Source organism: Hemiscyllium ocellatum, chromosome 8, assembly GCF_020745735.1.
Source record: "Hemiscyllium ocellatum isolate sHemOce1 chromosome 8, sHemOce1.pat.X.cur, whole genome shotgun sequence".
NCBI classification, from domain to species: domain Eukaryota; kingdom Metazoa; phylum Chordata; class Chondrichthyes; order Orectolobiformes; family Hemiscylliidae; genus Hemiscyllium; species Hemiscyllium ocellatum.
Window position 1 is genome coordinate 91,250,688 of NC_083408.1, and position 21,414 is coordinate 91,272,101.

At 42.2% G+C, this 21,414-nt stretch overlaps 1 protein-coding gene across 1 annotated transcript in view; it reads left to right on the forward strand.

The window, feature by feature from the left end:
- The window catches only part of ubr7 (ubiquitin protein ligase E3 component n-recognin 7), a 44,293-nt gene that overhangs the window by 20,199 nt on the left and 2,680 nt on the right, over positions 1 to 21,414 (forward strand). Inside the window, exons 8-10 of the mRNA XM_060829356.1 lie at positions 6,143 to 6,310; positions 12,159 to 12,327; positions 13,767 to 13,828. Of these exons, the coding sequence (XP_060685339.1) occupies positions 6,143 to 6,310; positions 12,159 to 12,327; positions 13,767 to 13,828 (399 nt within the window). The remainder of the gene's footprint in view (positions 1 to 6,142; positions 6,311 to 12,158; positions 12,328 to 13,766; positions 13,829 to 21,414) is intronic.

The window sequence follows — 21,414 nt, forward strand, 5'->3', positions numbered from 1 at the left end:
GATAGGAAGGAGACCAGAATTACACACAATATCCCAATAGTGGCCTAACCAATGTCCTGTACAGCCGCAACATAACCTCCCAACTCCTGTACTCAACACTCTGACCAATAAAGGAAAGCATGCCAAAAGCCGCCTTCACTATCCTATCTACCTGCAACTCCACTTTCAAGGAGCTATGAACTTGCACTCCAAAGTCTCTTTGTTCAGCAACACTCCCTAGGACCTTACCATTAAGTGTATAAGTCCTGCTAAGATTTGCTTTCCTAAAATGCAGCACCTCGCATTTATCTGAATTAAACTCCATCTGCCTGGCTTGTCTCTACCGCCCTTCTTAAACAGTGGCACCACATTTGCCAACCGTCAGTCTTCCGGCACCTCACCTGTGGCTATCGATGATACAAATTTCTCAGCAAGAGGCCCAGTAATCACTTCTCTAGCTTCCCACAGAGTTCTCGGGTATACCTGATCAGTTCCTGGGGATTTATCGGTTAGGCTACAATTAGAATATTGTCTAATTTTCAGTCATTTGCACTTACTGTAAATTAGAGAAAAACTGCTTTTGTTAAAAAGAGAGATTAGAGAACTTCCTGTGGAGCAAAGCAATTTCAGAGAAGCTATAAATGATTTGGAAAGTTGAGAAATTTTGATAAGGCAAATAGAGGGAAACTACATGTGTGGGTATGCGTAGGCACTCATTAATTGGCACAAAGGTGAGGTGTGAAGTGGCATGTTTTGCTGGGAAGAACAAGGAGGCCACTTACTGCTTTATTAATGAGTCTAAATGCCACAGGATTAGAAGAATCTAGGCGTGATACACAAGTGACAAAATACTGACTGTTTAATCTGGCCACATTACAAAAAATTACAACTGCAAAATATTCACAATTTCCAGATGGTTGGAATTGAAAAGCAGAAAAGACATTGATAAACTTTGTAGTCTAAACTAATTACTCTACATTTTGTGTTCTGTAAATCTGTGAATTGTAATGATCTGTCTGATTTTTAAAAAATAACGTTTTATACAGGCACAAGGAATACAAGTTTTCTTTAAAAAAAAATTTACAAGAATGATTTCCATTCCAAGATTATCTCTGAAGATGGGGCAAGTTGGGATTTGTTTCCCTCTCTTGGAGAAAGACCAGGGATGTTCTGATTATTTTTTTAAATGATGAGGCTTGATGGAAAAATAAAGATTTTCCACTTTTAGAAGATTTAATAATGGGGCCAAACTGGCTAATAAATCCAAAATGGAAATCTGTACAGCAAGGAGTAGTTGAAAAAAAGAGTGTTGCTACATTTATGAGGAAGCTAGATACATAACCTTGGAGTGAGCGTTGTTGATGGGTTTGGAAGGAGGCTTGTGTTTTTAAAAATGCATTCTGGGGGTGTGGGCATTAGTGCTCAGTCCAGCATTTATTACGCGTCCCTGATTACCCAACGGGCAGGTAAGAGATAAACAAACTGGTGCAGATTTCGAGTCATATGCACTCTAGACAGTAAGGATGGCAGATTTTATCTTCTGAAAGACATTAGTGAACAAGTTGAGTTTTTCTGAAAATCAACAATGATCATCATTAATTCCAGATTTTTACTGAATTACATCTCTTCTGTCTGCCATGGCAGCATTTGAACTCATGTTCCCAAAACATTACCCATGTCTCTGGATTAATATTTTAGTGGTATTGTTGCGAGACTATCACTCACTAAAATAATTCATAGTGATTACACATTTCTTATTTAAATGCCAGATTTTATTGAATTCAAATTTCACCACCTGATAGTGAGATTTGAGTCAATGTATTGGATTACAAGGTTCTGGATTAGTGGTGCTGGAAGAGCACAGCAGTTCAGGCAGCATCCAAGGAGCAGCAAAATCGACGTTTCGGGCAAAAGCCCTTCATCAGGAATAAAGGCAGTGAGCCTGAAGCGTGGAGAGATAAGCTAGAGGAGGGTGGGGGTGGGGAGAAAGTACAATAGGTGAGTGGGGGAGGGGATGAAGGTGATAGGTCAGGGAGGAGAGGGTGGAGTGGATAGGTGGAAAAGGAGATAGGCAGGTAGGACAAGTCCGGATCCAGCCCTGCCGAGTTTTCACCATCCCTCCAGACCTTCCCCTCACTGAGGACGAACGATCAGTCCTCGGCAAAGGACTCCCCTTCATCCCCCTCCATCCACACATCAATGAATTTAATACACGCCATGACGTCGAACAATTCTTCCTCCACCTCCGAGCTTACTTTCAAAATCAGGATTCCCGCCCACCTTCCGAGGACCCCTTCGCCCACCTCCAACACACCGCATCCATCTGGACACCCCACGCTGGCGTATTACCTGCTCTCGACCACTTCGTTTCCAACTGTCTCCGGGACATTAACCGCCTTAACCCCCTCCCCCACTCCAACCTCTCACCGTCACAGCCCTCCAATCCCTCTGCTCCAATCCCAACCTCACCATCAAGTCAGCGGATAAAGGGGGCGCAGTGGTAGTCTGGCGCACTGACCTCTACACCGCTGAAGCCAAACGCCAACTCGAGGACACCTCTTCCTACTGCCCCCTCAACCATGACCCCACCCTCCATCACCAAACCATCATCTCCCAGACCATACAGAACCTCATCACCTCAGGAGATCTCCCACTCACAGTTTCCAACCTCATTGTCCGGGAACCCCGCACTGCCCAGTTCTACCTCCTTCCCAAGATCCACAAGCCTGACCACCCTGGCCGACCCATTGTCTCAGCATGCTCCTGCCCCACTGAACTCCTCTCTACCTTCCTCGACACTGTCCTATCCCCCCCCAGTCCAGGAACTCCCCACATACATTCGAGACACCACCCACGCCCTCCACCTCCTCCAAGACTTCTGTTTCCCCGGCCCCCAATGCCTCATCTTCACCATGGATATCCAATCCCTCTGGTCCTCACCCTTAACGATTTCTCCTTTGAATCCTCCCACTTCCTCCAGACCAAAGGGGTAGCCATGGGCACACGTATGGGCCCCAGCTATGCCTGTCTCTTTGTTGGCTACGTAGAACAGTTGATCTTCCGTAATTACACCGGCACCACTCCCCACCTCTTCCTCCGCTACATTGATGACTGTATTGGCGCCACCTCGTGCTCCCGCGAGGAGGTTGAGCAATTCATCAACTTCACCAACACATTCCACCCTGACCTTAAATTTACTTGGACCATCTCTGACACCTCCCTCCCCTTCCTGGACCTCTCCATCTCCATTAATGACAACCGACTTGACACTGACATTTTTTCACAAACCCACCGACTCCCACAGCTACCTGGATTATACCTCTTCCCACCCTACCTCTTGCAAAATGCCATCCCGTATTCACAATTCCTCCGCCTCTGCCGTATCTGCTCCCAGGAGGACCACTGCAGAACACACCAGATGGCCTCCTTCTTTATAGACCGCAATTTCCCTTCCCACATGGTTAAAGATGCCCTCCAACGCATCTCGTCCACATCCCGCACCTCCGCCCTCAGACCCCACCCCTCCAACCGTAACAAGGACAGAACGCCCTGGTGCTCACCTTCTACCCTACCAACCTTCGCATAAACCAAATCATCCGCCGACATTTCCGCCACCTCCAAAAAAAACCCCACCACCAGGGATATGTTTCCCTCCCCACCCCTTTCCACCTTCCACAAAGACCGTTCCCTCCGTGACTACCTGGTCAGGGCCACGCCCCCCTACAATCCACCCTCTCATCCTGGCACTTTCCCCTGCCACCGCAGGAACTGTAAAACCTGCACTCACACCTCCTCCCTCACCTCTATCAAAGGCCCTAAAGAAGCTTTCCACATCCATCAAAGTTTTACCTGCACATCCACCTATATCATTTATTGTCTCCATTGCATTTCAACTCCCCCTCCCACTCTGCCGAGGACATGGAGGTCCTGGGCCTCCTTCACCGCCGCTCCCTCATCACCAGACGCCTGGAGGAAGAACGCCTCATCTCCGCCTCGGAACACTTCAACCCCAGGGCATCAATGTGGACTTCAACAGTTTCCTCATTTCCCCTTCCCCCACCTCACCCTAGTTCCAAACTTCCAGCTCAGCACTGTCCCCATGACTTGTCCGGACTTGTCCTACCTGCCTATCTCCTTTTCCACCTGTCCACTCCACACTCTCCTCCCTGACCTATCACCTTCATCCCCTCCCCCACTCACCCATTGTACTCTATGCTACTTTCTCCCCACCCCCACCCTCCTCTAGCTTATCTCTTCATGCTTCAGGCCCACTGCCTTTATTCCTGATGAAGGGCTTTTGCCTGAATCGTCGATTTCGCTGCTCCTTGGATGCTGCCTGAACTGCTGTGCTCTTCCAGCACCACTAAACCAGAATCTGGTTTCCAGCATCTGCAGTCATTGTTTTTACCGTGTTGGATTACTAACCAAGTGACTACTAGGCCAGTCAATCCACGTGGATCATTAATACTGGTATTAATCAGTGGCCTGCTGAGTGGCCTGTGTGCTGTGACTTGATGTGCTCTGATTTTTGCTTTTGATCTGCTTTACTGCCTGGCCTAAAAAAAGCTCTTGAGTATTGCCATAGTACAGTACTGGTGTAAAGCCAGTAAGACCAGACTCTGGCACTTCAGTCTTCCATTAAATATTTTGGTGTATAAAGCAAGCGAAAGACTCTGCTTTGTGATGTGCTGTAAATCAAACAACAGTTTCTTTATATGTATGCTTGTAGCAGTGTTGATCTTTTGGGTTTTAACTTTTCAATTCAAATTGTCAAAACTCCCATCAACTGTGACCCAAATGCTTATTTGTTTCTCTTCAATTACAGTTACCTCCAGGTTTTGTCTTTTATTATTCATTTTACTTTTGTGAATCTGTGAATAAATTGTTATAACTGTATCTTTGAAGAACTGTATGGAGTTTACGGGTCATCTCTTGGCTATAGACATCCCTACAATTCAAAGTTTATGTGAAGTTACTTGAGTTTCAGTTCCATAGTTTGGCTAATCCCTGATAGGCGATCAGTTACTCCCTGATGCCCATTGTTGTTTTTTTAACAAGTTACAAGAATGCTGTAAGTTTAAGTATGCTCCTTCAATTGAGATGTTTCACACCTGGAGTTGATTTTGTTTAAAAAATTACTTATCATCTCAGAGACTGGTGATTTTTAAGTAGAAATTCAACCTGTTACTAACTGAAATGGCCTCGCAATGAGTTTTTTTCCTTTTTTTCCCCAAGGAAAAAAATTCTATTGCTATTATTTGAAGAGAAACAAATACATCCCTTGTAAGTACTTACACCTTGAACCAAAATCCTAAACAGAACACCCCTTGTTCTACTTTTCAATTTCAACCACAAATCCATTTTTACCCACTACAACTTCCTGAGGGATATTCCATTCTGGAGCCAAACCTCGGTATGTCACAGCTCTCAGGAATTCACTCAAACTCTCAATCTGATAATTGCTCCCAAAATTTTTTCTCTTTGAAAAATTCACTGCCAATTTCATCCATATAGCTTCACAAGGCAGATCTTAATTTTCATGAATCTGCATGTTCTTTTTCTTTTGCAGCATGGGTCACGCTTATAGTCCCTGCATACAGTCAGAGCCCTGTGCTTCTATTGCACTTTTCGAGAGCAACTGGCAGACTCAGCCTGTCTTCCTCACACTGCCTTACAGACTGTTCCGATATCTCCGCTTTCATAGTCGAGATCCTTCCCCCTCCAATGTCCAAAGTGACACAGCTGGTCTTTAGATAAAAATACTTGTCTTTAAACTCCTTTTTAATCTGAAAGTGCGTGGCCTTCCCTAATTTGCAAACTATCTTCAATCCTTTCATTGGATTTCATAATTACATAAATAATTTAACTCCACTCCCGATTTTACACCCTCACTTCAAGCCTTTCCTCAGTTGCCTAGACACCTGCCACCTTCGGATACGGAGAGCTGCCATTACAATCCTAGTTGCAACACAAGTTGTTTATTATGCAACTCCAAGCCTATTTCATAAGCTATCCAGACTGAGCGCTCTCTCATTATCCCACAAATACCACAAAAACCCCAGACTCCAGAGCCAGAGTATTAGAAAGCAGAAGTTACAATCCTAAAATATATCCTCTCGAACAGCTACATTTGTTAAAAAGGTTGTTCCATTTTGTATCCCAGGGAGCCAGTGGTGATGATGCAAGTTGCAGCGTGAAGGAGGAGAATGTCACTGAGAATACAGGTTGCAAACTGCAGCAGGTGAAGAAAAAGGGTGAATTGCAGAGAGACTGTGCCACCTACTGGCCTCATAACTGGCGTAATAAATTGTGTACCTGCCAGTCTTGCATGGTATGTTTGTCTTCTCCCATGACTTTTCTCCCTATCGCCACCCCCAATTTATCTTTTCTTTAAACTAGAAGATACAAAAATTCCAAGTTTTGGTTAAACCAGCACCACAAATCTTTCTTGTAACATATTTGAAACTAGTAATGTCAGAGATGTTCTACATCCCTAATTACATGAAGTTGCAGCTAATCAACGTTCAATCTCTGTAGTTCTTCCCTAGAACTCTGAAACTTGTCTCCTACAGTTGCTGTTTCTTCTAACTGTTCTGGTTTATTGTTTTTTCAGCACTTGCACTTTTTTGAGAGTTCTATTTTGGAAACCAAGACTTGGCCATCAGTTACAATCCAAATTGCAAAGGGAGCCATCTGCAAACACAATATAATTGCTTATTCATCTAAAGCTGATAGAACATCCACATTGAAAGGACATCAGCAGATAGTGTTTTATAGATATCCAAAGTACAATTTGATGTTCTCTTCCAAAGCACTATTACAGGGAATCCCCAATTTGCAAATGTCTGACTTAGAAATAAATTTAGAAACAGTGTCATAGTGAAGCACTCTGGGAAGGCTGTCCACACAGTCTGTGACATGGTGAAGCATTCTGGGAAGCGTGTCACAATGAAGCACTCTAGGAAGTGTCCTCTCAGTCAGCGTCATTAAGCTGGGATGATCTGTTGAGTTCTCGGATAGGTTAAGTTATTTGGTATTCTGTTCTTTTTGTTTATGTTTCATTTGGTAATCTTGTAAATAAATTCTGCTTTGTTTAAAACTAAGTAGTTTGACCAGTCCTGGAATAACCATGTTACACCTGCTTAAAACAAATGGCAAAGTTAGGGCCTGGGCCACTTCTTGAAATGTTTTGAGGGGGTCTGGCCTGGTCCATAACAGGAGGGAACAAAGACGTCACAGGAAGTTTGGAGTGGTTAGAATGGAATAAAACTGGAGAAGAGGCTCCAAGGGAGAGAGCAGATTTTTAAGTAGTAAGAAAGATCAGGTAAATATTTACAATGATTAGCGCTTGTGGTTTGTAGGATCCTTTTGTGGTTTATAGTTTAAGGGCTCTATTTTTTTTCCCTGTTCCTTGTTACTACAGAAGGGCCCTAGAGAAGTTGATAATATTTGATATTAAGCATCTTCCAAAAACTTTAATTTAGCCGGGTAAGTGATGGCAAGAGGGCTCAAAGCTGGGTTTGCTTCTCCGGCTCTGAGGGAAGCTGGGCACATTTCCAGTGTGGGGGCCTGGAATTTGTGCAGAAAGTGTCTCCAGCTGCAGCTCCTGGAAGCCCTTGGATTTTGGAACTGGAGTGGCAGCTCAGGACACACTGGAGCATCCAGAAAGCTGAAAGAATTGTGCGTAGCATGGACAGAGAGGTGGTTACACCACAGCTAAGTAGGCAGAGAGGGAATGGAGAACTACCATGCAGAGTAAGAAGATTAGGCTGGCAGTGCAGGAACTCCCTGTGGCTATTCCCTGATAGACAGACTGCTTTGGATACAGTTGAGGGGAATGACTTCTCTGGGAAAATCATCATTGACTCAAATTTGTGGCGCCATGGTTGGCTCAGCTGCACAGCAGAGGAGAAAAAAGTGTGGAAATTCAATAACCATCAGGGATTCAACTGTAAGAGGAATAGGCAGACATTTCTGTGGCTCAATCGAGACGCTAGGATGGTATGTTACCTCCCTGGTGCAAGTGTCAAGGATATCTCTGAACAGCTAAAGGACATCCTGGGGGGGGGGGGGGGGGGGAGGAGGAGAAAAGAGAGAGAGAATGTGAACAGCCAGTGGTTGTGGAATGTGTTCATACTAATAATAATAATTTTATTTTTTTTAAGAAAAAAGGGATTAGGTCTTAAAAAGGAGAATATAGGGTGTTAAGAAGCAAGCTGAAAAGTAGAACCTTCAAATTGGTGATCTCAGAATTACAGCTGCAAATGTGTTGCTGGTCAAAGCACAGCAGGCCAGGCAGCATCTCAGGAATAGAGAATTCGACGTTTCGAGCATAAGCCCTTCATCAGGAATAAGAGAGAGAGAGAGCTTATGCTCTCTCTTATGAAGGGCTTATGCTCGAAACGTCGAATTCTCTATTCCTGAGATGCTGCCTGGCCTGCTGTGCTTTGACCAGCAACACATTTGCAGCTGTGATCTCCAGCATCTGCAAACCTCATTTTTTACTCGTAGATCTCAGAATTACTACCAGTGACACGTGCTGGTCAGAATGGAAATTGTTCATCTGCTATATCCTACATGTGGCTGAAGAGATGGTGGGACCCCGAGGGTATCAGTTTCCTGGGGCATTGGGACCAGTTCTGGGGAACGGTGGTACCGATATAAACTGGGCAGGTTACATGTGAGCAGCACCAGGACTGATGCCTAGGAAGAGTATTTGTAAGAGTCTTTAAACTTCAGACGTTAAACTAAATTAGCAGGAAATGCCAAGGGCAAAAATATTAGTAGGGGTGGTATATAGACAGTTAAGCTGTGGAGCTGATATTGGGAATGGCGTCAAACAATAAATCAGAGACTTGTTAAAGAAGCATCTGTAATTATGTGTGACTTTAATCTGAATATAGATTGTGACTAATTTGATTTGCCCAATACTGCAGAGAATGAATTCTTGAAGTGTATACAGAATAGTTGAACTAATACATTTGAGGAACCTGCTGGAGATCAGGCCATCTTAGACTGGGTAGAATGCTCTGAGAAAGGAATTAATTTTAATGTCGTTTTGAGACCTTTGGTGATGAGTGACTATAGTATGATAGAATTCTTCATTAAGTTGGAGAGCGAGGCATTTGATCCTGATACTAGGATCCTGAATGTTAATAAGGAATACTATGATGATATGAGGCATAAGTTGGCTATGTGGATTGGGAAATGTTACTGAAAGGAATGACAGTGGATTGCCAGTGGCATACCTTCAAAGAGTGAACTCCAAGAATTGTTTATTATTGTCTGGCGCAAGACTCCAGATAGAACAGTGGTCAAACCATGGAAATTAGTCATGATTTGGAGATGCTGGTGTTGGATTGGGGTGTACAAAGCTAAAAATCACACAACACCAGGTTATAGTCCCAACAGGCTTATTTAGAAGCACTAGCTTTTGGAGCACTGCTCCTTCACCTGATGAAGGAGCAGTGTTCTGAAAGCTAGTGCTTCCAAATAAACCTATTGGACTATAACCTGGTGTTGTGATTTTTGACTATAGAAATTAGTATAAGCATAAATTAACAAGAAAAAACAAGTGAGCTAAGGATTGGGAATAGTTTAGAACTCAGCAAAGGAAGACCAAGTGATTTAAGATGGGGAAAATAGAGTAAGCTTGTGGGCAATATAAGAACTGACTGTGGAAATTTCTATTAGTATGTGTAGAGAACAAGATCAGTGAAAACTAATGTAGGCCCTTTACATTAATTTATAATGAGAAACAAAAATGACTGACAAACTAAATTTTGGTTTGATTTATTGTGTTGCTTTCTTTTGCAAGCAGTACAGGCGAACAAGAATGTACACAGATCATCGGGTGCTTAGATTGAGACATGCAAGTAACGCTGCACAGGAGATGCATAAAGCAAGATCAACATTTAAGTTCATGCTTTGCTTCTGTCACCTCAAAGGAGGTTACACTAATACTGGAAATGAAGGGGAACACAGGGTTTAGTGAGAGAGGGAAACTGAAGCAAATTTGTATTAGTAGAGAAATTGTATTGCAGAAATTGATGGGATTGAAGGTAGATAAATCCTCAAAACCTGATAAACCACACCCCAAAGTACTTGAGGAAGAGGCCATAGAAATAATGGTTGCATTGCTGGTCATCTTTTGATTCTGGAATAGTTCCTACAAATTAGAGGGTAACTAATGTAATCTCCCTATTTAAAAAGGGAATTGGAGAGGAAATAGGGAATTACAGACGAATGAATGTAAGATCAATAGTGGGAAGATGCCAGAGTCCATTATCCAGGATTTTACAGCAGAGCACTTAGAAACAGTCATAGAATCAGGCGCAGTCAGCATGGATTTACAAAAGGGGAATCATGCTTGTTAAATCTCCTGGAATTCTTCAAAGATGTAACTAATAGAGTTGATGGAGGGTATTTAGTGGATGTGATTTATTTGGATGTTCAGAAGGCTTTTGACATAGCCCCACATAAGAGATTAATGTGTAAAATTAAACTATATGGGATTATGGCTGATGTATTAAGATGGAAAGAAAGCTGGTTAGCAGACAGGAAATGACAATAGGAATAAATGGTCTTTTTCTGAATGGCAGGCAATGACTAGTGGGATTGGTATGGGGACCCCTGCTTTCACAGTGTGTTAGTGATGTAGGGTGAGTTGTGAGGATACAGAGATGTTGCAGTCTGGTTTGAATTGGCTGAGTGAGTGGGTAAATGCAGCATAATGTGGATAAATGTGAGGTTATCCACTAGTAGCAAAACACAAAGGCAGATTATTATTTGCATAGCTGTAAATTGAGGAAGGTGAATGTTCAATGAAACCTAGGTGTCCTTAAGAACCAGTCACTGAAAGTAGCCACACAGGTGAGAATGAGAAGATTCGAGTACAGGAACTAAGATGTCTTGCGACGATCATACAGGGCATTTTTGAGGTTGCACTTGGAATACTGTGTGCTATTTTGGTCTCCTTGTCTGCAGAAGATGTTCTTGCTATAGAGGTACAGTGAAGGTTTACTAAATTTGATTCCTGAGGTGGCAGGACTTAGGTGAGGAAAGTTTGTCAGTCAGGATTGTATTCACTGCAGTTTGGAAGAATGGGGGGAGAGGGAGGTGGGATCTCGTAGACACCTATAAAATTCTAACAGAACTAGGCAGAAGGCTGTTTCCAATAGTGGGGGATTCTAGAAATGGAAGTCATATCCTTAAGTTAAGTGGTAAACTTTTAGGACTGCGATGAGGGGAAATGTCTTCACCCAGAGAGTAGTGAGGCAATGGAATTCACTAACAAAGAAAGTGGTTGAGGCCAAAACTGTTTTTAAGAAGAAGGTGAATGTAGCTCTTGTGTCTAAAGGGATTGAGGGATATGTGGGATGGTGAGATTAGGGTAATGAGCGTGATGGTCAGACATTAAAGGTGATCTGCTACAGGGGTGTAATTTTAAAGACCTGAAATATATAGACATTTCTTGTAGTTATGATCAGCTTCTTAATGTTGTCCTGAATTGTGATCTGACGTATACAAATTGACTTGTGAATGGAATCTGTATGCAATCCAGGGGCTGTTTTGTATATGTATATTTAATTCTGTGTTTGGGAATGTTGGTGCAAAGCTGAGTTTTGGGAAGAGAAAGGAAAATGGCAGTATCTCTGTCTCTCTCCTCCCCCCCGAAAGCAGTATTACTGTAAAGTTTGTGCTTGGATTGCTGATAACTGTCACATTCCTGTACACACAATACTGTATCCATTGGTTGGGGATGCTTTCAAGTGTAGCTCTGGTCAAGAAGTAGTGGTTGGTCTTGCAACTGAAAAGACAAGTGACAGGTTGTGCTTCTGTGAGACGAGTGAAGAAACCTGCTTAACAAAGGAAATTCTAATGTATCTACATGATTTTATTTTAAATGGTGAAATGAAGACTAAATACTGATTTACATTTTACACATTCTGTGAATGAAATACTGATATGTTGATAATTTCACGATTTTAGTTGATAGAAATTCCTTCTTTCTATTTCCACGATGGTCTTTTGTTTTCAATCACTGACTTAAACAAAACTTAACTTTTCAATTCTTTTTAAAATGAGGTGTTCATTGACAGGGTATTGATGGAAGTAGTCTTTCTCATTGTGACTTGGTCAGTTTGTATTCACACATAAGAGTTGGTCTTTCTTTTCAGAACCTGTATAACGAACTAGAAATCTCCTTCCTGTTGGACGAATTTGATACTGTGCTGGCCTATGAAAATAAAGGCAAAACAGTCGAAGAGACTGAACGAGAAAAATGTGATCCATTGATGACAGCTCTGAGCAACATGAATAGAATCCAACAAGTTGAACTCATTTATGGTAAACCAGTCCTTTTCTTCTCTGGTGATAATTGAATAGAGATTTTCTAAAGCATTTTAGTTTGACCCTTAGCTGCTGGGTCACTTGATTTTTTTAAAAGTCTCCTGTTGCAATGTGATCGAGAGATCAAGCCCTGTGAAATTAGGTTATGAGATGGATTTCCAGAGTAATGTGCTCAATTTTTTGTTAGTTTTTGTGAAATTAAGTTCTGCACTTATATACAAACTTTTTTGAAAGACAGTGGATGGAATTTTCATTTGTTGTAGGATATATGTTCAGGATTTAGGATCTAGAGTGTAGTGTTTGGATAGAGGATTTTCAATATTGCTAATATTTTAATACTAGATCTCAAAGCTTCTCTCTTTACCCCTTATGGGAGGTTTACTGAAACCGCGTGAGCAATGGCTTCTCCAAGAGGATTTTTCTTTGAAAGTGAAAATGTCTGAAAATTGTCACTAAATAATGAGTCGTTAAGAGTATCCATTAAAAAAAATTAGTGTATTGTGGAAATGCTATGAAATCTACAGCTTCTGTTTCTCTGGTTTCTATAATTAAAGTGTCAGCACACGTGAAGCCATGTGCAAAGGGACCTGGGTGTCCTTCATGAATTGCAGAAGGTGGTTTGCAGGAGCAACAGGTAATTTAGAAGACAAATGGGATTTAGTCCATCATTGCTAGAGGGGTTGAATTTAAAAGCAGGGAGGCTATGTTGCAGCTGTATAGGGTGCTGGTGAGGCCACACCACACCTGGAGTACCGTTGCTGTTTTGGTCTCCTTACTTGAGAAAGGACATACTGGCACTAGATTTGGGGTGGGGTGGTGGTAGTGAGTAGAGGAGGTGCACCTAGGTTGCTTTTGGAGGTGAGGGGTTTGGCTTGAGGAGAGACTGAATAGGCAGATTATATCCATTGGAATTTAGAATGGGGGGGGGGGGGTGAAATCGCATTGAAAAATATAAAATTAAGAGGAGAATAGATAATATAGAAGCAGGGAGGTTGTTTCCACTGCTGGGTGAATTTAGAACAAGAGAGCAAACCTCCAAAATTAGCAGGAGCAGATTTAGGACTGAATTGAGGAGTAACTTCTTCACACAAAGGGTTGTGAATCTGTAGAATAATGAAGTAGTTGAGGCTTCGTCATTGAATGTTTTTAAAGCTAAGATTTTTTTTTAAACTGTACAGGATTTAGGGTTTTGGTGAGAGGGTGGGTAAGGAGCTGATACCACAAAAAGAACAGCTATGATCTTATTGAATGGTGAGCAAGCTCAAAGGGCCAGATGACGACCTCCTGCTCCTAGATTTTACGAAGTGCTGCTTGTCTCCAGTAAATTTATTTTCCATACCGGATAGAAATGCCAGACCACAGAATTAAGTCATTACATTCACTTTGAGGGAATGGAGTATTTTACTGAGCTGTTTATGGTTTCTTTTCTTGTCTAGAATACAACGATTTAAAGTCTGAACTGAAAGATTATCTGAAAAGGTTTGCAGATGAGGGAAAGGTAAGGATTATTCAATGTTTTAATCTCTAAATTCTGATAGCTGTAAAACAAATTTCAAAGGTTAAAATGAAATTCTGTGCTGCACTTGTTGCTACTCCATTCACGTCAATGGGGATACCTTTTGGCTACAGTACAGTGGTGGAGGTAGAGGTTGGACAATTGGAAAGGAAAATTGGCCTACCACCCCGCTGTATGCCATAAAATCCTTTGATTGGAAAGTGTGTGCATGCATTCATGTTTGGGTCTGAGGAATGAATGATTGCCTGTAACAACTTTGCCTTGAACACTGAGCTGAAGAAACATTTGTGAAAAGATGGATATGTTAGCGCTTTGAGGGCTAACAAGGCTAACTTTTTTTAGAAGCCATCCGTCAGTAAGTTGTACAAAGAAGGAACAAAAGAGGTTAGTTAAGGAGAAGTACATCAGATTCCTGCCAAATTCCAGATCTTGTGTAAGACCATGGATGTAATCCAATTCAAGTCACGAGTTTAGCTCTTTATGTAATAATCCATTCCCTGACAGTTCTACTTTGTTCCATCTTGGCTTCTCTGGAGCCATGGTCACAAGGCCAGACTCCTGCTACCTTTCTCCTGAGCTTGAGAAAGGAGGAAAGAGTTGTTTGGTTTCAACTGGAACTAAAACATCTCCAATCATTACTTCTAACTACCTTGGCCTTTTTATCCTGATACCTGGAAAGATATCAGTCTAAAAAAAAACTTACAAGACAAGGGCGTTGCTGGCTAGGCCAGCAATTATTGCCAATCTCAAATTGCCCAGAGAGCAGTTTAGAGTCAACCAAATTGTTGTGGATCTGGAATCTCCTAGACCATACTAGGTAAGCATGGCAGTTTCCTTCTCCAAAGGACATTGCTGGAAAAACCTGTCCTTTAATGTTACAGTTGTCATTAGACATTTAATCCCAGATTTGTACTGAATCCAAACTCCACCATCTGCTATGGCAGGATTCAAACCAGAACAGAAAAAACTGTGGATGCTGTAAATCAAACAAAAATAGAGGTTGCGGAACAAGCTCAGCAGGACTGGTAGTATCTGCGGAGAGAAATCAAAGTTAACATTTTGGGTCTGGCGACCCTTCCTTTAGTTCTAAGAAAGGGTCATTAGACCTGAAACATTAACTTTGATTTTTTTTAAGTTGCTTCAAACCTGCTGAGCTTTTCCAGCAACCTGTTTTTGTCCTCAGAACATTACCTGGATCTCTCGATTAACAATCCAGTGCTAATACCACTAGACCACTGCCTCCCCTTTTGGCGATCCTTTATCCACACTACCATCCCTGGCCTTCCACGATATCTTCTACAGTCATGGGATCACCTTCGATCTATCTGTTGTGACATTTGACTGTAATTTCTACTGTCAACTACATTTTGTATTGTTAGATTGCTAATTTGATGTTTCATCTTGATGACCTGCAATTTATTTTACTTAAATGTTAGGAGACTCCAAACCATCAAGTTCTGCCTTTACTGATTTCATTTGTAATCTGCAAGATTCTTAAACTATCTCAGTACCTTTTAAGGTTCTTATCCTGTATCTTCGGTATTAATAACACAAATTAAAATTTCCACTTTGCAGTAACCCTTTACTAACTACCCAAGCAATAGTACGTACTTGCAACACCAGTTGTTTAGTCAGACCCTGCATGTAAGCCCTTGTTACCAAGTGGTTACTTGGTAAATATTCCACATCTTTGCCCCACCAAAATATCATTCATTTGTAAATGTAACTAAGAAACTTTTGATTTAAATATTAATCAGTTTGCAAGAAAATTCAACATGCTCCATGCTCTGCCATTGTAATAGTCTGATTACTTAGAAAATATATTCCACACCAGGCATACAGCCTGAGGGGAAAGATATTGAATTCTCCAAAGATTTTGCCGTGACCAACCACATCTGGCTCTCTGGCTGCAGTAAAGAGGTCACAGAGTCAGAGATGTATAGCATAGAAACAGACCCTTCGGTCCATGCCGACCAGATATCCCAACCCAATCTAGTCCCACCTGCCAGCCTCCACCACATCCTCTGGCAGCTCATTCCATACACATACCATCCTCTGCATGACAAAGCTGTCCCTTAGGTATCTTTTATATCTTTCCCCTCTCACTCAAATTAGTATTACAGCGGTAGAAAGGACGATGGATGAAGACTCGCCATCTGAGGTAGTTTGGGCTGTACTTAGAAATAGGAAAGGTGAGGTCACCCTGTTAAGAATTTTCTACAGGCCTCCTAATAATCCTATGGACGTAGAAGAAAGGATTACAAGGATGATTCAGGAGAAGAGTGAAAGTAATAGGGTGGTTGTTATGGGGGGCTTTAACTTTCCAGATATTGACTGGGAAAGCTATAGCTCGAGTACGTTAGATGGGTCGGTGTTTGTCCAATGTGTGCAGGAGGGTTTCCTGACACAATCTATAGACAGGCCAACAAGAGGTGAGGCCATACTGGATTTGGTTCTTGGTAACGAACCAGACCAGGTGTTAGAATTGGGGGACTTTGGGGACAGTGACCACAATTCGGTGACTTTTACTCTGGTGATGGAGAGGGATAAATGTGCACTACAGGGCAAGAATTATATCTGGGGGCAGGGAAATTATGATGCAGTGAGGCATGACTTAAGATGCGTGGCTTGGAAAAGTAGGCGTCAAGGGAAGGGTGCAACTATTGAGTGTCCTTGATAAGTATGTACCTGTCAGGCAGGGAGGAAAGGGTCGTGTGAGGGAGCCGTGGTTTAATAAGGAATTGGAATCCCTTGTTAAAGGGAACAGGGCGGCCTATGTAAAGATGAGGTGTGAAGATTCAATTGGGGCGATTGAGAGTTATAAGGTAGCCATGAAGGATCTAAACAGAGCTAAGAGCAGCAAGGAGGGGACATGAAAAGTCCTTGGTTGGTAGGATTAGGGAAAACCCAAAGGCTTTCTATAGGTATGTGAGGAATAAAAGAATGACTAGGGTAGGAATAGGTCCAGTCAAGGATCGTCGTGGGAAGTTGCGTGTGGAGGCTGAAGAAATTAGGGAGACACTGAATGAATACTTTGTCAGTATTCACTCAGGAACAGGACATTGTTGCCGATGTGAATATTGAGTCACAATTAATTAGAATGGATGGCTTTGAGGTTTGTAGGGAAGAGTGTTGGAAATTCTGGAAAGGGTGAAAATAGATAAGTCCCCTTGGCCTGATGGCATTTATCCGAGGATTCTCTGGGAAGCAAGGGAGGAGATTGCAGAGCCATTGGCCTTGATTTTTATGTCCTCGTTGTCTACAGGAATAGTGCCAGAAGACTGGAGGATAGTAAATGTGGTTCCCTTGTTCAAGAAGGGGAGTAGGGATAACCCTGGTAACTATAGGCCGGTGAGTCTCACTTCTGTTGTGGGCAAAGTCTTAGAGAGAATTGTAAGGGATAGAATTTATGAACATCTGGATAGGAATAATGTGATCAAGGATAGTCAGCATGGTTTTGTGAAGGGCAGGTTGTGCCTCACAAACCTTATTGAATTCTTTTAAGATGACTAAGGAGGTGGACGAGGGTAAAGCGGTAGATGTGGTGTATATGGATTTTAGTAAGGCCTTTGATAAGGTTCCCCATGGTAGGCTACTGCAAAAAGTATGGAGGTATGGTATTGAGGGTGAGTTGGAGGTTTGGATTAGGAATTGGCTGGCTGGAAGAAGACAGAGGGTAGTAGTTGATCGTAAAGGTTCATCTTGGAGTGCAGTTACCAATGGTGTTCCCAAGGATCTGTTTTGGGATCATTGCGGTTTGTCATTTTTATAAATGACCTGGAGGAGGGGCTAGAAGGTTGGGTGAGCAAGTTTGCGGATGATACGAAAGTTGGTGGAGTTGTCAGTGAGGAAGAATGTGGTAGGTTACAGTGGGATATAGATAAGCTGCAGAGCTGGGCAGAAAGGTGGCAAATGGAGTTCAATGTAGGTAAGTGTGAAGTGATTCACTTTGGTAAGAGGAACAAGAAGATGGGGTACTGGGCTAATGGTTGGATACTTGATAGTGTAGATGAGCAGAGGGAACTTGGTGTCCATGTACACAGATCTCTGAAAGTTTCCACCCAGGTAAATAGTGTTGTGAAGGCGGCATATGGTGTACTGGCTTTTATTGGTAGAGGAATTGAGTTCGGGAGTCCTGAGGTCATGTTGCAGTTGTATAAGACTCTGGTGCGGCCGCATCTGGAGTATTGTGTGCAGTTTTGGTCGCCATACTATAGGAAGGATGTGGAGGCACTGGAACGGATGCAGAGGAGGTTTACCAGGGTGTTGCCTGGTATGGTAGGAAGATCGTATGAGGAAAGGCTGAGGCACTTGGGGCTGTTTTCATTGGAGAAAAGAAGGTTTAGGAGTGACTTGATAGAGGTGTACAAGATGATTAGGGGTTTAGATAGGGTTGACCATGAGAACCTTTTTCCACGTATGGAGTCAGCTATTACGAGGGGACATAGCTTTAAAGGGTGGTAGGTATAGGACAGATGTTAGGGGTAGATTCTTTACTCAGTGAGTCGTGAGTTCATGGAATGCCTTGCCAGTAGCAGTGGTGGACTCTCCCTCTTTATGGGCATTTAAACGGGCATTGGATGGACATATGGAGGATAGTGGGCTAGTTTAGGTTAGGTGGGCTTGGATCGGCGCAACATCGAGGGCTGAAGGGCCTGTACTGCGCTGTATTTTTCTATCTTCTATGAAACCTATGCTCTCTAGTTCTGGACTCCCCGACCCCAGGGAAAAGACTTTACCTATTATTTATCCTATCCATGCCCCTCAATTTTGTAAACCTTGATAAGGTCACCCCTCAGCCTCCGACACTCCAGGGAAAACAGCCCCAGCCTGTTCAGCTTCTCCCTGAAGCTCAGATCCTCAACGTGGGTTTTTTTTTCCTCCCTGAATTCTTGGCAATAAAAAGGTGATGCCTGAAATCGGTTTATCAATTTCACTGTGGCTACATGACCACCTATACGTGATCAGATCCTGCTATTAGAGGTGGGGTATCTCTAGGTTCACACCAGTAATGGATGGGATTCCTGTATCTCCTGGTAAGGCAGGAAGAAAGCTATGCACACATTCAAGAGGCTATTGTCTATTTCAGTTGCCATAGACACTTCTGATGGTTGGTGACTGCCTCAAATGACATACCATGTGTATTTAGTGTGTATCCCTTTGTTTTGAAGGGTTATTCTAGTCCTTGATCTTTACTGTTCTGAAATCAGGCCCTGTGCTGTCCCACTGACCCTTTCCTGTCTGACCCCCTTCAATCTTAGTTACCCAAGGATAGCCTGGAGGCCTCTACCCAACATGAAACCAGTAATGATAGTTTTAATCAGAATTATTTTTCCAACAATAGTTTCATGTCCCTACCACTCAGTGGACATTACTCCAACTCACAACTGGTTGCATTTTAAACATGAGTATAAATGCAAGGCATAAAAGAAATAACAGAAAATATCACCATTCCTTGCACACCAGGGTCGCTAAGGCTGAAGCAACTTCATACTGCTCACCCTCTTTGTATTACTTTGGCTTTGAACTTGAAAAACTTCCCAAAGATTCCCTCTTTCAAAGTTCTCTCAGCCAGTTTCTTTTTGACTCCTAACTTCCATTAAATCCAAAACTTGGCTCCTTGTAACTTTATCCTAAACTGATTTCTGCTTGCTTGATTGGTGTCCGGCTGTGACCTATATATTTAGTGGTCGGTTCTTCAAATGCCTCAATTTTAAATGAGGGCATTATTTTTAAAGTGAGGGGGGAAAGAATAAAATGGAACCAGAGAATCAACTTTTTTAAAAAATACACCAGTTGATATGCATATGGAATGAACTGCCAGCAGAAGTGGTTGTGGTGGGGACATTAATAAGGTCTAAACGGCATTTGGGCAAATACATGAATAGGAAAGGTTTAGAAGGATCTGGCGCCGATGCAGGGAAGTGGGGTTAGCAGAGATGGACATTTTGGTCGGCGCAGACCAGTTTGAGCCAAAGGGCCTGTCTCCATGCTGTAGGACTCGGACTTTGTAACTCCACTTATCTTAACTCCATTCATTTTCTTGTGCCCCTATCATTGACTGCTGTACTTCAGCTAAGAAGACTAGTCCTCAAGATCTACCTGAAGTAGAGGCATTCATTTTGTGAAACACCTTGTAATGGTTTTCCTACATGAGATACTGCACAGTGCAATGTTGTGCTGATGTACTTGGTCATTCCACAAGATGCAAGAAAATTTAACCGCTCCGTCTATCAAGTCTGCAACGTTCAGTGAGATCATATCATCTTTAACTCTACCTGCCTGTCTTTTCCACTTTATTCAGTAAAGGAATCCAGAGTTAAAAATCTGACTTGAACTGTACATAACAATCCAGCCTCAATAGCCCTCTGCAGTAAAGAATTCCACAGATTTACTACCCAGAGAAGAAATTTTAAACTGGAAACTGTCTTTTCTGAGATTATGTCCTCTGGCCCTAGACTGGCCCACAAAGGGAACATCTGCATTTATTTGTCAAGTTCCTTAAATTGTGTGTTTCAGTAAGATTATCTGTCATCTGAACTCCAATGAGTACAGGCAGAACCCCTCATAAGGTGATCTCTGCATATAAAGAATCAATATACTGAATATTCTGTGGACTACCTCCAATGTCAGTATATCTTTCAATAAATAAGGGGACAAAAACAGTTCATAGTATTCCAGGTGGCATGTAACCCATGCTTTGTATAGTTTTAGCAAGACTTCACCCCTCCCCTCCTTTTCTTTTTAAAAAAAAACTATTTACCTTCCCTATTACCTGCTAAACTTGTATGCTGGAATTTTGACTTATGCAAAAGACTCCCGAAGTCCTCTGGCAAAGCTTATTGCAGTCTCTCTGTTTAAATTATACTAAGCCACCTCCATTCTTTCTAGGAAAATGCATAACCTCCCATTTTCTTAACCTTTTTGTTGATGCCTCTGCGGATTGTCATACATTTTCCTTCCCTCCCATTATTGTATAATTTGCAAACTTAGATAAAGTGAATGTACTAGTGTCATTATATATTGTAAATAATTGTTTTAGCCACAAAGCCTAATGGCAATTAAGTGCATGGACTATGCACTTTGACATGAGCTCATGGCTCGAAGCTGTGTCTAAATATTTATTGTGCCAAATAATGGAGGTGCTAGTGTTGGACTGGGGTGGACGAAGTTAAAAATCACAGGTTATAGTCCAACAGGTTTCTTTTGAAAGAGTGTGCTTCCAAAGTACTGCTTCTTCAGGTGATTGTGAAGCAGAATCATGAGAGGATTTATAGCAACTGGATTGCAGTGTCATGGAATATAATTTAGATTGTCTTTTAGAATTATTTTGTTAGCTTCTCTTCCTTCATAGGTAAATCCCAAAAGTTTGTTTTTAAAAAGTTACATTCCCAAGATAGCTTTAATAGGTGCCATCTCAGCTCAAGTAATGCATTGAAGGTGTGAGGTTAAACTGTCTCAACTGGGACCTTGGGTTCATGTCACACTGCGCACACACACACACACATCTCCCACACTCAACCCCACACACACCCTCAAACTTTTATCCCATTACACTCCCACACATA